Raw genomic sequence first — 17,474 nt, 5'->3', positions numbered from 1 at the left:
AATTTTAAATCAAAAAGATAATAATCATATTGCATCAAATAGATCTCATAGTCAATTCAAAAACAAAGAATTATTATCATTAGTTTTATTAAAAAAATTTTTAAAAAATGTTAAAAGGATAATGTTGCAGTTGCAAAATATTTTACATTGTTAAAAGTTATTGATTCAAAAAATCTTTTAAATAAACTAATCAGATTAAGAGGAAAACTAGAATTTTTACTGCAGCTTCAACACACACTTTTTTATTTTTTTAAATTTTATTTTATTTTATTAATTTATTTTTTTAATAAAGAACAAATGCATTTTAAGAAGGAAGCAGATATTGCTATATAATCTTAAGCAAGGACAAATATCATCAAATATGAACCACCAATTGCAGCACTTTTGCCATAACCATTTTTGACCCAATTAACTTTTCAAAATGGTTGCTACAAAATATTATTACTACGTATTATTTAAAAAAAATATAATGAAGAGTGCTTGCCTATCTGCATGTCTACTTTTGCATGTGTACAGGTTCGTTATAGATTGAATGCACACAGGTCCAAAGATAGGTTGATAAAATTTATTTTATCAAAAGAAATACTTTAGAGTTCTGGAATTTTTCACAGAAATACTTGTACAGGTGTTCATAGTATCAGACAGTACAATCACAGTAATTACATCTCGAACTACTGAGAACATTAAACACAATGCAATGCAAAGCACTTCTAAGAAGCGAAGCTCTCAATTTTCCAAAATCGTTCTGAACTAAGAACTCTTTACAACAACTGAGGGCACATGCTCTTGCTGTCCTTATATAGTTTTCACCCAGCTACCAAGATATTTCTAGTACTTTTTTGCTTCTAGAAATTACTGGAAGGCACACAAGGGTTGAATTATGGTTAGAGTTAATATAGCGATTTATTAACTTATTCAATTACAATACCTATTATAGTGATACAGGGACCCGACCAAAATGTTGCCAAATGGTCACTGAGATTGGAAATTTTTAGTGAATTCTCGCCAAATTTACGAACAAAAATTAGCCACCCTGTTGGCAGCTTGGCAATATCTCGTTAATTTTGTGAGATAGCCATTTATTCAATGTCAAAAGACTTGCCTCTGTATTCTTATTTTTCCAGCAGAGCATCTTCCTACTACATTTTCCTGTTACATTATGTAGGAAAAAATATAATAGTTTTGAATATAATTTCACTAAAATTATCCATATATGTAGAAAATTTTTAACGCTACTCTGCATTGTGGAAAAACGATGCCACTTTGAGACACCAAATTTAATACACACAGTCCTACACCCGAACATGTGTGCTGTGGTCGAAAATCTACAACTTAAAAGTTGTAAACATGCAATAAACTATTAACAAAAAAGGCCTAAAGCCAATGAGTAATAAATTTAATAATACTGCAGCAAACAAACTAGGCTGAACTTTCAATTAACTCTGGGCTTATGATAGCAATAGTAATTAATCATATTATGACAAGAGAATGCATTACCAGATAAAATATATTAGAGATGAACCTGGAGTGTAAAAAATGCACTTTTTTTTTAAAGTTCCAAAATGTTGGAAAATATTACTAAATGTTGTAGAGGACCAGCAGATTTCAACATCATGTATTCCCTATTTTCCTTCAGATTATTATGTATTATTTACACAGAATTAGATATATTTTTTTCAAAATAACATACAAACACTGCAAAATAATATATTATAGAATATAATAAATGCCATTAATTAAAGATTACACAAATGTATAATCTTTAATTGTAAAAAAAAAAAAAAATTACATAAATGAATGTAAAATTATCAACAAATTAATAAAAACAAATACTTAATGCTAAACAGACAAATTATTTAGTATGACATGATAGACAATTACAAAATAAAAATAAACACAGAACAAAATCCAAGATCGAGACTTGTGGGCCAGGAATTCTGTGATTCCAGATTTGGGATTTTTCTGGATGCAAGATCATCAGTTTAATCTAGTAAGATAACACGACGAAATTATAAAGTAAAAATATGAAATAGTAATTTATGACCTTCAGAAATCAAAATTCCTCTCGTCCTCTCAAAAAGGAGAGGGGCTCAGTATTTATTTGTTTGCTTTATTAAACATTTCTTTAAATGCAAGTTAAACAAGTTGCTTTGTTTTTTATTACTAATACTTTCTCTTTAATTGTACAGACAAACATTATTTTTTGTTCACAAAGTCACATTCTTTAAGTCCAGTTAACTGCTGTGTTGAGAATTGCCATTAAATTCCAAATCTAAATTTTTTCACTCTCAGCAATTTCTCTGTCACTTTCTTTACTATAGGTAACAATGTTTTCTAGATTTCATTCCATACTACAGATTTTGCTGTCCATTAGTTGACTGAAGATTAGGGCACTGACAGAAAATGAGAAACTTCTGCTGTATCGTCTTTCTTTATTAACATTCCTGAACAAATTTTATTAATTGGAAAATTTCATTTTTTTCTCCTCCCCCCCAATACCCAATCCAAGTATCAAATAAATTCCCACATATACTTCAGACTTCCACAGCCGGTGCAAGACATTTTGCAGCCCACAGCAGTCTCTGCATGTCCTAAATTTTGTTCCCAAATGCCTCCCTGAATAATAATGGGGGGAAAATAAACCTGCCCCTAAATTTTGTGTCCCTGTGCTTTTTTTAAATTCTGAAGATTTTGCCATCCCTTAACCCTTTGGCGTGCATGATATTATTTTTATAATTTTTTTTAACTAAAAACTCTAGAACTTGAATATTATGATCCTAGAGACAAATAATATATGAATTAAAAAAAATCTACTCTTGCTCATTGTTCTGTGAGAGGTGGTTGTACTGTGAAACCACCGTGCGCCTAGGACTTTGAGACTTACTGAGGTAGTAGGAAGAAAAAACTTACCTTTCTCCGAGCGCATGACGAAATTTACGAATTTAAAAAGAAATGTATGTAAGAATTGCATTATATATAATTTTTTTTACATTATTTTACAAAGTAAATTGTCAGAAAAAATTAAAAAATAAACATTTCTGTAATTTTTTTATAGCAGTGAAAATATAAGTACCTACATAATAAGAACTTTTGGTTAAATGGATAAAAAAAAACTCAGTAAAATAAGGACACACACACACACACACACAAAAAAGCATTGGGGGGGGGCAAAGAAAAATTTTATTTTTTGTGACACAGTTCAAAGCATGTTTTGTCTTTTTGGTACATGCATAAACCCACATTGCCCGTTTCGCACATGTATCTTCTATGATGTTTCCTCCTTGTGTTACAAAATGTACATTGCCTGAATCTAAATTTCACTGATATATGTCCAGCGTTATTTAATTTCTTTTCATCTGGCGCATGAAATTTGCATTTTTTTATGTTAATGGGGAGGGGCTTGGTCTTTTTGGCTTTGGTACGGATCATTTGTTTTACATTCATACTTATTTTATTCGTATTTCGTCCCAAAATATTCAGAAAATATTTTTAATTTAAATAAAACTTTAGGTGATTTTTATTTTTAATTATAGCAAAGTATATTTAAACTAAATTTAAACCACAGGAAATAATTTATAAAATCACAATACTAGCTTTGAGAGCAAGTGTGTTGAGGTCAGAGAAAAGGCTCTGAAAAAGAACGACCTTTTTACTGGGCAGGTGCATGTATTGTTTATTAATAACTCTGTGGTTTCAAAACCCATTATCTATATCCGGGTAAAAATAAACATTCCCATTCCATTGTGACACAATGCTCTAGTGGTGCAGTGGTCACGCCCTGAAACCACAAAGCAAATGCCATACATATAGAGGGATTTTTTTTTATATATGCAGTTTAATTATTGCTATTTTTTATTGTTTATGATAGAAATCATGATGTGTGATGAATAACTTTTGAAATTTAAAGTTGTTTATATTAATAAAAGGAAGTTATTTTGTCTCATTGAAACTGAATTTTAAAAGGCATTCGATTTGAAGTACTAAGACCTAAAACATGTATGATTCTGCAGTCATTTTGTGTTATTTAGAGGTAAAAGATCAGTCATCAATTGATTTTAACTCAACAATTTTGGAAAGAAGAGGAGAAAAAAATTCGAAAATTGGAGGTTTCAGGTCACGACGGCAAGCGTCAAAGGGTTAATTCTGTTGTTTGGTGCTTCTCTGATTTTTAAAAATTTTGCCTCTGCAAAATTCTGCTGCCTGGTGCAAGCATACCAGCTTTTCCACCAGCCCTGAGGTTATTTGAATAACAGTTCACTTATACCCGGTGCAATTTGCAATAAGTGTAAATCTTTTAGCTTAAGACTATCATATATAAAATCTATATTTTGTATATGGAAAGAAATTTGTTAAATTTCTCCTCATCTACATACTTAACACTTTGTAGCATAACTAGCTGAAGTCTATAATTCATAATAAAGTGTTATGTCTACATAAAATGTCACCACGCAGTTTGGCATTCACTTACTAATATTTCAAAAAAAGAAAATGTTTAGACATCAAATGCATGAGACATTTCTCACGATGCCGTTTGTTGACATTCATACAGTGATGAAAGCAAAAAATAATGATTTGCCAGGTTAGTATCATGGATATAAATTCTTCAGTAAGCAACAATGTTTTGATATGGAATGCTTTGGTTTGAGATGATATGCTAATCAAAAAGGCAGCTACGAAACAAATTATTGATCATACATACTTATGCTATTTAAAGATTGTTCCTTCAATATAAAGCTATTTTCATTTAGTGCCGAAGTAAAATTAATCATCAGGGCTCTCCACATTTTATTATGAAAAAATATGAAATGAGCATGTGTAAAGAAAAATAATAATAATAAAAAAAAAAAATCTTAAAAAAACAAAGTTGTTGGCTGTCCAGAGGTTTGGATTTTCAATGATTCTGGATATTGCACATTCAGATTTCAGACTCTATACATACAAATATTTGCAGAAATTACAAAATTTTTATGTAAAGTAATCCTCTTCACTAGAAAGGGAGAACTCTGTGTTTGAAATGAACTTATTACAGATTATAAGTGCCAACAGTGTTTCAGTGCCAATAATGTTTCACACACTGGACAGACTTTAAGAGGCAACATTGCATTTAAATTAACCTACCTAGCCCTTAACTATTATCTATTTAGATTTAGTTTTATCTTAAATTTCCATTTTTAGTTATTGCTATATATGCTGGCTGATTTGTAAGCATGAGATGTGCATTCTGTTCATCTTAGAAAAGGTATAAAAATAAAGAGTCTTTTACACTCTTCTCAAGTCTCTGTAGAATTTCTGAAGACATAGTGATAAAACCTCTTACAGTCTTATAAAGGATTAGTCACAAGTTAAAAACTCATTCAAACTCAAAGCTCATTTCTTATAATTTTATTTTTTATGATTCTTCAGCTGTCATCTGCCATAATTATAGCATGTAAGTTTATGACACCATTTTGATTTGAAGGAATACAGAGCATCTAAAAAATTGTTTCTTTAAATTCTTCAAGAAGCATTTAAAATTCATATTCTTTTTGCCTTTTCTTTTTTTATAGACAACTGTTTCAAAAAAATTTGCAATTACAAATTTATAAATTTTAATTTGGGATTCAAAAAGAGAAATCTATTAGAAAAATTGCTGAAATAATTAATTTTAAGCATATAAGTTTTTTAATGCAATAAAATATTCAAACTATTCAGAAGTTTAAAATGAAAGCACATTTAAAGACTGTCGTAATTGTTCTGTGAAATACAAATCAATACCCCTATAAATATTAAAAGAACCTCAACTAAGTGTTCTTAAACTTGTAATAGAGCATCACACAGAGTGTCTATTTACCTACATGCTGTTAATATAGTAATCTGATATGCTGGATCTAATGTAGGAAGGGGAGGACATATAAAGAGGACAGCTTCAGTTTTCTTTCTGAAACATTTATGAGCAATGAGAACTTTAAATACCTTAATATTTGCTGACAAAAGATAATTTCACATCTTCAATGAAGATGATCAGTTTACGTGGAAAAGATAAAAATAACTTATTTTTGGTAGAACAACAGAACATGGTGGTAATTATTTATGGTTTAAGGGTGCACACCATCTGTTGAAACTATAAAGCCCCGTTCACATGCAACGCTCCTTCGCACAGCTGCCATTAGCAAGAGGAGAAAATGGAGACATGAAAGAGTTTCGTCTTTAGGAGCCGCTCAGAAGACCACCATCTTCCTTTCCTTTACACCAAGGATGTCAAACTCGCGGCCCCCAACAAATATTTTTGCGGCCTGCCCAATATATTGGCAAATAATAATATATAATAATAAAATAACATATCGACGAAGAAAAAAATGAAATGTTTACTGCTAAGTAATTAACGATAATTTATTCAGTGTTGTTAGATTACTCACAGCGAGCTGACACGCACACTACTTAAATTACAAATGCGTGCAAGTAGCTTGCGTTCAGCTACCTTTGGCTTTTGGGGGACACGTGCACTCAGAACTTGTACGCATCCCCCGATAGCCGAACTCATGGTCTCAGTTTTCCAATCATAGTTTTGTATGATATATTGGTGCATGCACTTTGCTTTATTATTAATTATTACTTAATTCATATTGTTACGGATTTCATACTTATTTATTTATTTATTTATTTTTATTTAGAATTGTAATTAGATTTGCTTCATGTTGCCTTAGCAACGCAGACGATTTTTGAAAAGACAGCTGCGTTGGAAGGTTAAAAATAGAACAGCGCATGCATTTAATACCTAATAAATAAATATCTCGTAATTGCTGTCGCTATCCACAAAAATCCAGATATTTATAGATGTTTCCAGTATATTCGAGAAATTAATTATAAAGCTTATAAAAGCCGAGAACAAGCAACTCACCTCAGTAGTAGCTGTAGTTCTAGCGAACAGATTGTTTACTTAATGCTGTGATTGATTTGTAGCGATTTCGCTGCGAGATAGAATTAGTTTCTCTGTTTTGAATTGATTTTTGCTAAACGTTTGACATTTTGTGATATTGTTAGAATATTTTTGAAGAAATATTTCAGCATTTTGATTTATCTCTTGTGGAAAGAATAAATTTTTGTTAACTTTTTAACGTTAACCGTGTTTATTCCAGCCCTTTGTATTCAGTATGTCTATATCAAAACCAAGCGGTAGTAAAATTAAATGAAAAATCGCTGACGAACATAGAATATTCCAAGTAAAATGGGAATTAGAATATTTTTGCTGTGAAATAAAAGATAAAATATTCTGCTTGATATGTAATAATACTATTAATGTACCAAAGTTATATAATATTAAACGTCATTACGAACAACACAAATCGAAATATAACAATTACGAAGGATTAATGAGAGAAGAAAAGTTGAAAGAGCTCAAGTTAGGAGTGAAAAGCAACAGTCCATGTTTAGTAAAGTATTGCAAGAAAGCAGCAGTACATGCGAGCTACGTCTTGTCTGAGTTGATAGCTAAACATTTGAAGCCTTTTACTGACGGTGATTTCATCAAGGAATGCCTAATGAAAGCTGGAGAAATTGTTTGTCCTGGAAATGTGAAGGCTTTTCAATCAATTTCATTGTCTCAAAATACAGTTGCGGAAAGAGTTACTGATTTAGCCACGAATTTAAGTGATCAGATCAAAGCAAAATCATCTAGTTTCGAAAGTTTCTCCATTGCCTGTGACGAGAGCACGGACATTAGTGGCAAAGCTCAATTAGCAGTGTTTCTTCGTTCTTGTGACAAGAATTTTAACATTTTTTAGGAATTACTGGAACTAATACCGATGCCTGGTACTACCACAGGAGAAGATATATTTACTTGTGTTTTTGGACTTCTGCAGAAATACAATCTACCTTTGGCAAAATTAAATTCTGTAGCTACAGATGGCGCTCCATCAATGACCGGGAAAAACAAGGGCTTCGTAGCATTACTAAGAAAAAAACTTAGTGAAATTCACGGTTCAATCATTCATTATATGCATTATCATATATAAAAAAAGTTATAAATTTTTTAAGATCTCGAGGTTTAAATCAGCGTCAATTCACTGCTTTCTTAAGTGAGTTAGATAGTGAATATTCGGGTTTGTCTTACTATACCGAGCTACGTTGGTTATCTTGCTCCAAGATTCTCAAACAATTCTGGGATTTGAAAGAAGAAATATGTCAGTTTTTAAAAACAAAAAATCAAGACGTACGTTTGTTTTACGATCCAATATGGATACAAGATTTATCTTTCTTGGTTGATATAACCAAACACTTAACCAATTTAAATTTATCGTTACAAGGAAAAGATCATATCATTACGAACATGTTTGACATAATTAAAGCATTCAAATGGCAACTAGTTCTTTGAGGAAAACAACTTAAAAATGAAGATTTGACGCACTTCCCGACGTGCAGCATGAACAAATCAAGTTTAGATGATACTTGTTCGCATCAAAAATACACAGAAAAAAATTGCAAATTTAACAACTGAATTTGAAACGAGGTTTAATGATTTTAGTTCCCTCGAAGACAAATTTTTTTTGTTTTCTTCGATTTTCTCAATAAGTATTGACTCAGTACCCAGCCATATGCAAATGGAGGTGATCGAGATTCAATGCAACTCAAATTTGAAAGCAAAATTCATTGAAGTGGGCGTGCCTGAACTTTACAAATATTTACCAGCCAGGTTTGAAAATACTCGAAAATTCACATATGAAATTATTTCCATGTTTGGTAGCACTTATCGGTGCGAGCAGTTATTTTCCGTCATGAAAGGTAATAAGTCTCCTATTAGAAACCGTATTAATGATGCTCACCTTGGGTCAGCGTTGAAAGTTATCACTGCAAACAAAATTTCTCCCGAAATAGGAAAGATAATAGCAGAGAAGAGATGTCAAGTATCAGAACGTAAACATTAAATTTTTCTTGTTCTTTTACTATATAAATATATATATATGTTTATTATTGTATTATTCTAAATAAATCTACGTTTCTATGAATATTGATTTTTTTTTTTTTTTTTTTTTTTTTTGCGGTTTGCCTAAAGTTAAACCTTGTTTGCTTGGCCCAAGTGTACCTATGAGTTTGACATCCCTGCTTTACACCTATGCCTCTGTGAACAATCACGTCTCCGAATTGGCAGATTTCTAATAATGTTTATGCATTTTTAACGTTGTTTACTCTTGTTTATTTTGTAATCTGTACTTTCGCAACTGGTACCTGAACTTTCGTAATGGTTCCTGAAAAATATATGCTTTTTAATTATTATTATTAATATTTTATAAGCTGTTATTTAGTTCACTCTTGGTGCTTGTCACTATGGTTAAAAGATGGTCACAGATTTTTAAACTGCTTCTTGATAAGATATAGAACTGAAACTTTGTACATGCACTGCTTGTGGATGTGGTGTCATGCTTTTGATTTTTAGATGATTACATTTTTTTTTCAAATTTAAAGTTGAAACGATTTTTTGCAAATATTAACAAATAAACTAAGAATCTCAGAATATTATAGTTTGTACCATAACAAACTGTGGAGGGAAAAATATTAAATGAAATTTTTAGCGTTAATTTTTTTAAAAATATTTTGGGAGAATTTTTGAAAATCGTTCATATTTTTTAGACTTTTTGACGCCTATTAATTTTAAAATTTCACACCTAAAAATATATTGGTTACAAACTTCCGACATTTTCACAGCTTATAAAACAAACTTTTCGCATTTAAAAAAAATGATAAAGGAAATTAATTGGATGTTTTTTTACTTTTTTGAAAGATATACAATGAAGCAGAATTGGGAAATATTGGTTCTTCTTGGGCATAAATTCGAAACATCGGTTTCAAAGTAATAATCTCATTATATCACACTATTTTTATGTCATTATTTATGCTATATAAGTTGTTATTGTTGCCAGTTGTTAGTTCAGCGTGAGATTGGAGATATTTCTGAATTAACTTTCTCTTAAGATGCGTTTTGTATTCCGTTGTGTTTAACGTTCTTATTAGATTGAAGCATAACTACTGATTATACTTAGTGATATTCTAAACACTTGTATGAGTATTTCTGTGGAAAATTCCAGAACTTTGAAGTGTTTCTCTTGATAAAATAAATTTAATTAAGCTATCATCGAAGAAGCTGATAACCAGGAAAGTACCTCAGTGCCAAGCAAACTGGTGAGATTTCACCACATGCCATATAAGATAAGGCATGGGCTTGTTGCCATACAGTGCTATGTGTACCCTGTACCCTGTACCAGGCACACATTCAGTATAAATAACTAGTCTGTTCTCTGATGATTGAAAATGTTTGCAAGGGTGTCTAGTAATTGAATATGATAGCAGGTGTTATATTGGTGATTAAATGCATGATGAAAATAGCTAGTGCATCATTTCTATAGATACCTCTAGACCAGGGGTTCTCAACCAGGGAGGAATTTCTCCTGGGGGGAATAATTTACGGAAAGGAATGTGGTCAGCCTTTTATTTAGTAGTTAAGTATTTAGGTTTAGTTTAATTTTCAGATATTTATTTTTACTTTTGAAACATTTGCATTTAAATTTTTTTTTTTTTTTTCACCTACAACTCCCTGCTAGAATGAGATTTCAGTATTGCGTTTTATGTAAATGAAGTAGAACCACTATTTAATGGGAAGTTCAGTCACTTCCATAGAAGAGCTCAGGAGTTCTCAGTAAAGCGTGTTCTGCCTTCGGCCATGTTGTTGTTTTAAACCTATCTTACTACATTTGGCCATACTCTTACGTGACTGTTAGTATTCGTCAGTGAGGTTTAATTTCAGGCCAACTAGGTTAGTTACTTTTTTACAGCTTTGCTAACGTTTAACTAGTTAGAATTGGTTTAGTTCCTTATCTTCTATCTTAAGTTAAAGCCTCAGTGAAGGCTCTCCTGTAAGCCCAAGAGGGGCCATTATGTAGTATTTCTTCGAGTGAATAAAAGGGTATTTTAACCCTTCTTTGGACTTATATTTCATAGCTGTAAGAAGACCAGCGAATAGTCGCTAGACACTTCACTAAAGTTCTAGTAGTCAAGGACAAGTAAATTTACTAGAACTTAACACAAGCTCTAGCATTTATCAACGTTTCTATATTTTTTCTTAATTTATAAAACATTGAAAAATTATCCAAATTTAATGAAAAAAATATATATAGGCCTTGAAATATGTGTATATATATTGAGTTTAAATACGGAGACAGAGATGATCATTCAGCAATATAAAAGACGTGCATAAGTTAAAAAATCTGATGTGTACACCACATAACTTCTTTGTACGGAATATTAAATTATACGCATTTTTTCTTGCATTTCATTTAAACTTTTTGGATTGAATTAAATCTACTACACCGACAGCACATAAACCACAATAGAATAAATGCATTCTTTAAAATTCACTCTAGTATTTGTTTACCATAGCGACACTCTGGCGTTAAATTCATTTAACAGCATTATATTTCATTCATATTATAACTCATAATGCACAAAATTTATATCATTTAAAGAATAGAATTATCTAATCGTTGCCATATGTTCTATTCAAATACTATAATAAAGCTAGAATGATGTATAGAAGAAATTAAGCAAACAAAACAAAAAAGAAACAGTTTTTCACAGACAATTGAATATTTCTCATTCAATTAATTCAGTTCTCACTTCGTGAGAAGGCAAAAATACATAAAAAGTCAAAATATCTATATTAAAAATTACGAAGTAAATCTTAAACACTTATTTCCTTGAAAAAATTCCATAAATTATTAAGCATGATTTAATTGGCAATAATAAATGAAGGCGTTATCTTTGTTGCTGCAAAGCTAAGTTTCTCTATATTGGCAACAAATCCACTAGTCTGCTGTTTCAAACGTAAACAATCAATGGCCGCCATAAAAAAAAAAAGGCTTAGCGGCACTTAAACAACTTTAAAACTGTTGATAATTCTAAAAATATTGCGTACAGATTTACTAAAATTGCATAATTTAATCATTTTTAAAGCAAAAAATGTACAATTTACAAACATATAAGAGTAAAGAAACTGAGATCACTGAGCCGGGTAACAGAGTGGATATATATATAAATATATTTATATACGTTTGGTGCGGCCAATTGCAACCAAAATATGAGGTGTACATCTACATGTTATAGCAGTCCTATATACAAAATTTCAATGTTCTGAGGCTAGTCGTTTTTGAGTTATACGAGATATGCACGCACGTACATACGTTCATACAGATGCCACGGAAAATTCTCTTCAGAATTAATTTTAAAGCAGTTTTATAATTTTTTCGGAGGAAACGAGTCTTTTATCCTGTCCTTACATACAGATATCACGCAAAAACATCATTAAATTGCTTTCGATAGCGGTCAAAATGGATATTTTCGTTGAAATATGCTGCCTGAAACTTTTCGCGATACAATACTTCCTTTTTACTTCGTACAAGGAAGTAGTTTTTCGTTTTAACGAAAGCGTTACTTGTCGTCGTCATGGCACGTACTAAGCAGACTCCTTGTAATGAAGCGGTTCCACCTGATAAAGGCACAGATCCGGCATCGGACAGCTCGAATACGACGGACAATGATATGGACCAGGGCAATGATCACGTTTTCACCGACCAAGAAATCGCTACTCTACGTTTGGAAATCCAGCACTAGGAAGCTGAGCTGGCGACAGTTAAACGCTATTATAATGCATTTTCAGCTGGCAGGCCCGTTACGGACCGAGATTACCACACGGATATTCTGAAAAAGGACATGGATAGTAAGAAGAAGCTGATCGAGAAGCTGAGGGGTAAGTTAAACTTTGCTCTTTCTCATGCAAACTCCACACAGCCAATCGCACAACATAAACGCAAACCATGTGACAACTCAGACAGCGAAGATGACTCGGAAGGATTTCAAAAACCACTTAAGACTGCCAAGGTTCCCATAAATATTCCACCAAACACTATTCCCACACAAAACAGCTTCAACGCACTTTCGCAACCTAACACTCACACCAATCAACCTCCACACTCAATTAATAGCACACAATCACCAGATGCCCGACTCCCAAATTACAGTACACCTACACCGATTATGGTTAAGCCGACAGATGGCGCCACACACAACCAATACATCAAAAAACTCACAACACTTACAGAAGCTACTTTCTATGGCAAAATCAGCGGCGAATACATAAAATTACTACCCTCAACAACAGACAACCACAGACAACTCACCACAGACCTACAAAAACACAACATCGAACACTATGTCATTATACCTAAACACAAACGACCTGTTAAAGTAGTCATCAGAGGTCTACCCATCACTACAAAAACACAAGAAATATCCACAGAACTCACAAACCTAGGATACACAGTACACAAAGTAGTCCAACTCACAAGATTTAAAACTAAACAACCCATGCCACTATTTCAGGTACAACTCATGCAGACACACAACATAGACAAAATCTACAGTGAAACACACCTAAGTATGTTCATCATCACAGTTGAAAAATACATAAACAAAAATATTACACCTCAATGCCACAACTGCCAACACTTTAACCACTCCTCAGATAATTGCTTCTTCTTACCTAGGTGTGTTAAATGCGCACAACAACACAAAACAACAGACTGTCCCACACAAGGTAAAATTGATAATCCCATTTGTGCAAATTGCTCCAAAAATCACCCAGCTTCTTATCGCGGTTGCGAGAAATTCCCCCAAAACACAAACAGAAACACCTATAGCTCACCAAATTACACTTTCACTCCAAAAAACACTACTTCACAAACATCTTCACTTACACCAGGCAGGACATATGCACAAGTTACCTCACACAACACTCCAGGCACCAGAAACCAGAACAACACCACCACACTCAACACCAACACTTTCACAGACATATTTTCCACATTAAAAGAACTAAACAATATTTTCGGCAATAGCAACATATTTAAATTTTTCTCAATTCTTAAACATAATATAGATCAACTCCAATCAGCTGATACACCCATGGAAAAGCTACTCATATTATTTAACATATGCGAAGAAGCAAATATCTTTAATTAATTGGAAAAAAAAAAAAACTGAAAAGCTAAAAAATATATTTCTAAGTACAAACACACTGCTTGCATGAGGCCCCTCAGCTCTCTTAGAGAAATTCACTTTTTCAACCATTGGCTACTCCTCATCACATGACCTGACGATTTTCCACCACATCCAGCCTTCTTTCCGCCCATCGACGCCACCCTCAACTTTGCTTCTCTCATTGCATCGATCTGATTCCTGGGAAATACTTTCCGGCTACTTTTCCCCAAGTGCAAGTATCGCCACCTCATCATCGACTGTATTCAATGCTATATTATTGCTTTTTCAACCATTGGCTACTCCTCATCACATGACCTGACGATTTTCCACCACATCCAGCCTTCTTTCCGCCCATCGACGCCACCCTCAACTTTGCTTCTCTCATTGCATCGATCTGATTCCTGGGAAATACTTTCCGGCTACTTTTCCCCAAGTGCAAGTATCGCCACCTCATCATCGACTGTATTCAATGCTATATTATTGCTTATCGACACTCTGCCGGAACTCACTTATGCTTCCAACATTCGAAAAGTGATACAACGTCGATAGGGATAGGACTCTTCAGTCCGGGAGCCCTTCGAAAGGAACCAAAGGTTCACGGATGATACAAGGAAGTAAAAAGGTTAAGAACCACTGCTCTAGAAACATCCCTAGCTGTCATTCTGATAGAGAAACTCTGTGCCTGACATCACATCAGCCACGTTAACTTTGGATATCATGTACTAAGGTGAATAGATATTAAAATGTTGTTCCTCTGATCTACAAACTTGTATGTCATTTGTGAAGTGCTGCATCCACAATCCTCTTGCATATTCTAGCTATTCCAGCAGTACTTTGGCATCCATCATGACGCCCACTGCTGAGTAATACTCAGGTCGCACCCCATATACTGGACAAGAGTACAAATTAACAACCCATTGCTGAGTAATTCCACGATCATTCCCTGGCTGTTAATTAGTTGTATTCATTTAGCCGACACCTACAAGGCACTGTCTGTACTATTTCAAAAGCTTCACTGGTAAAGATCTGTTACAGATAGCTTTTACCTGCTAAGCACTCTTTACAGCCTACCATCAAGCTCCACATGACCTGTACATAAGCAATATTAATAATATGCACATCTCTGTTAACTGTAACTATCCTGTAATTTTCATACAGCTATAACAAGGCATTCTGCATTGTCGTAGTTTTACTTTTGATGAGTATTGTTTTCACCACCCCTAACAGTTTGAGCCATCTAACCTGACACCTTTTACATGTAAATAATTATTAGAATAAAATCACATGAAAACTACTAAGTTATAAAATTAAGGAATGTATAACCATAGCCTGATGTTAATTTTAGAAACTATGTGTTTCAAAAGGTTATCTTATAGACACCTCTCTTCAATATACTTAAAATGTACAGATTTTTCTATGCATATCTAAGGTTGAATTTTACTACATTTTAAAGTGTGCTTCTCTTATTTTAACATATCACTAAATTCAGTTCAATAATTTCTATTAAATGTTCCATTTTTCTCGGCATTTTAACAAATACTACACAAGTACTGATATAAAATTTGTTAGAAGGCAGGTAAAAGGAATCTAACTCTATTGGATTATTCTGCTCTTTCATTACTTTAGAATGGCAGCCATATTTTCAACTTGTACAACTATGTGATTTCTTTGTGATGTATATAATATGAATGTTATTAATGTTTTCTCACTTAAAAACGCCTTCACTCTAATAAATATACAAAGCCTATAGTAAATAGTATCAAAAAAGAAAAATTACATGCAATTAGTATTAAAAGTAACATTATGTATAAAATATTATAAATATGCATAAATTTGGCATGCTTACATCACCACTTATTCCTGCTTCTTGCAGTCGTTTAGACTCAATAGGAGACTTTAGCCACTGCTGCTTCAGACTTAGTAAACGAGGGATGACACGAGTTTCTTCACCACATCGTATATCTGGATGAGCATCTAACATAACACGTAGTAAAGTTGTACCACTTCTTGGCATTCCTCCAATGAATATTATTGGCATACTTCGATTATATACATATTTCTTTGAATCCTGCCCAAGAATAAATTTCTAGAAAGAGGTTCAATAAATAAAAAAATACAGACTTGCACTGCTTTCAAATGAAAATAAGAATGAATGGTCTAAAATACGGGGGGGGGGGATTAGGAAATTCATTGACTCTTAAAATAAACATTTCCAATTTTCTATTAAGAACAATTTCCAACTTAGTGAACCAACCTAAATATGTGAACTAATACATGAGCATTTTTCAATAGTTTAAGTTACCCACATTAAAAAATTTTCTCAAAAAATATAATGTCCTTTTAATCTGTTTTTAACACCTCATGACTATTTAAGCAGTTTTATCATAATAAAAACAAAGCTAATATAAATGGGGAAAATATTCATTAAAATTGAGAATTTCACAAATCTTGATGAATATTAAGGTTACAAGACTTGTTACAGTTGAAAGTCTCAAAATGATGATGTAAGCTAGCATTGAGTATTTACATGAAAACTACTAAGTTATAAAATTAAGGAATGTGTAACAATGTACATTCTGAAAAAAAAAAAAAAAAAAAGGGGAGGGGACAGTTCTACTGGGCCGATTGACAAAATTCATCCTGTGTTAGGATATATATTAGATTTATATAAGCATTGTTTTAATATAGGTGTTTTGACATAAAATCAAACTTTTCCTGAAACAACATGCCAATTTTTTTTTCCATATTTCGATTCCACGACTCAAATTATACCAAACTGCCAAGTTTTGTAAAAATCGCAAGAGTACTTTTTTAAAAATTAGCTCTCTCAAACTTTTAGCTCCTCAATGTTAATTGAATGACATATATTTATTAATCTCTCTCTCTCTTTTTTTTTCTTTTCTTTTTCTTTTCTTTTTTTTTTTTTTTTTTTCACTAAACTTACTTACCTTCTTCCAGAATTTGAAATTTAGGCTTAATCCAAATTCACACTTTTTTTATTATTTATTTAAAAAATTTATATTTTTATTAATTTTTTGAAAAACTTTTTATATTATAACCTATAAAATTTTTAATATCATCTTAAAGTAAATGTATTTTTAAGCATATCTGCAAAAAAATAAGAGTTCTTTATTCAACATTTCTTAAGATATACGTAAAATTTCATTTTCGCGCATTTTTAAAATTTGACGTGTTTAATATAAGCAACAATAACGAAAATGTGAGTTATGCACTTTGTTAAAATTATTTGAAAGAATGAACGATGGACCTTTTTCACTCTCATGCATCAATGAAAAAAAGGAAAGTAGGTTACTATAAATTAAGAATTCCACCAAGTGAATTATTCTTGCGGTAAACTTAAAAATTAATAAATAAATAAATAAATAAATAAATAAGAAAAAAAATGTGGCAAG

At 32.1% G+C, this 17,474-nt stretch overlaps 1 protein-coding gene across 4 annotated transcripts in view; it reads right to left on the bottom strand.

Annotated features, from left to right (window-relative positions):
• LOC118180466 (protein-tyrosine sulfotransferase-like) overlaps window positions 1–17,474 on the bottom strand; it is a 58,248-nt gene that overhangs the window by 12,956 nt on the left and 27,818 nt on the right. For 2 of the 4 annotated variants that reach the window (XM_085817216.1, XM_085817218.1), the window contains one exon: window positions 15,908–16,147. In XM_085817216.1, coding sequence (XP_085673342.1) covers window positions 15,908–16,147 — 240 coding nt within the window. The remainder of the gene's footprint in view (window positions 1–15,907; window positions 16,148–17,474) is intronic. The other 2 variants (XM_085817217.1, XM_085817219.1) reach the window with 1 other exon arrangement.

This window comes from Stegodyphus dumicola, chromosome 5 (assembly GCF_044657685.1).
Source record: "Stegodyphus dumicola isolate Sdum_Otavi_A_Nest chromosome 5, ASM4465768v1".
In the NCBI taxonomy this organism is placed as follows: domain Eukaryota; kingdom Metazoa; phylum Arthropoda; class Arachnida; order Araneae; family Eresidae; genus Stegodyphus; species Stegodyphus dumicola.
Note: the sequence above shows the minus strand (reverse complement) of the source record. Positions and strands in the feature narration are given on the sequence as shown.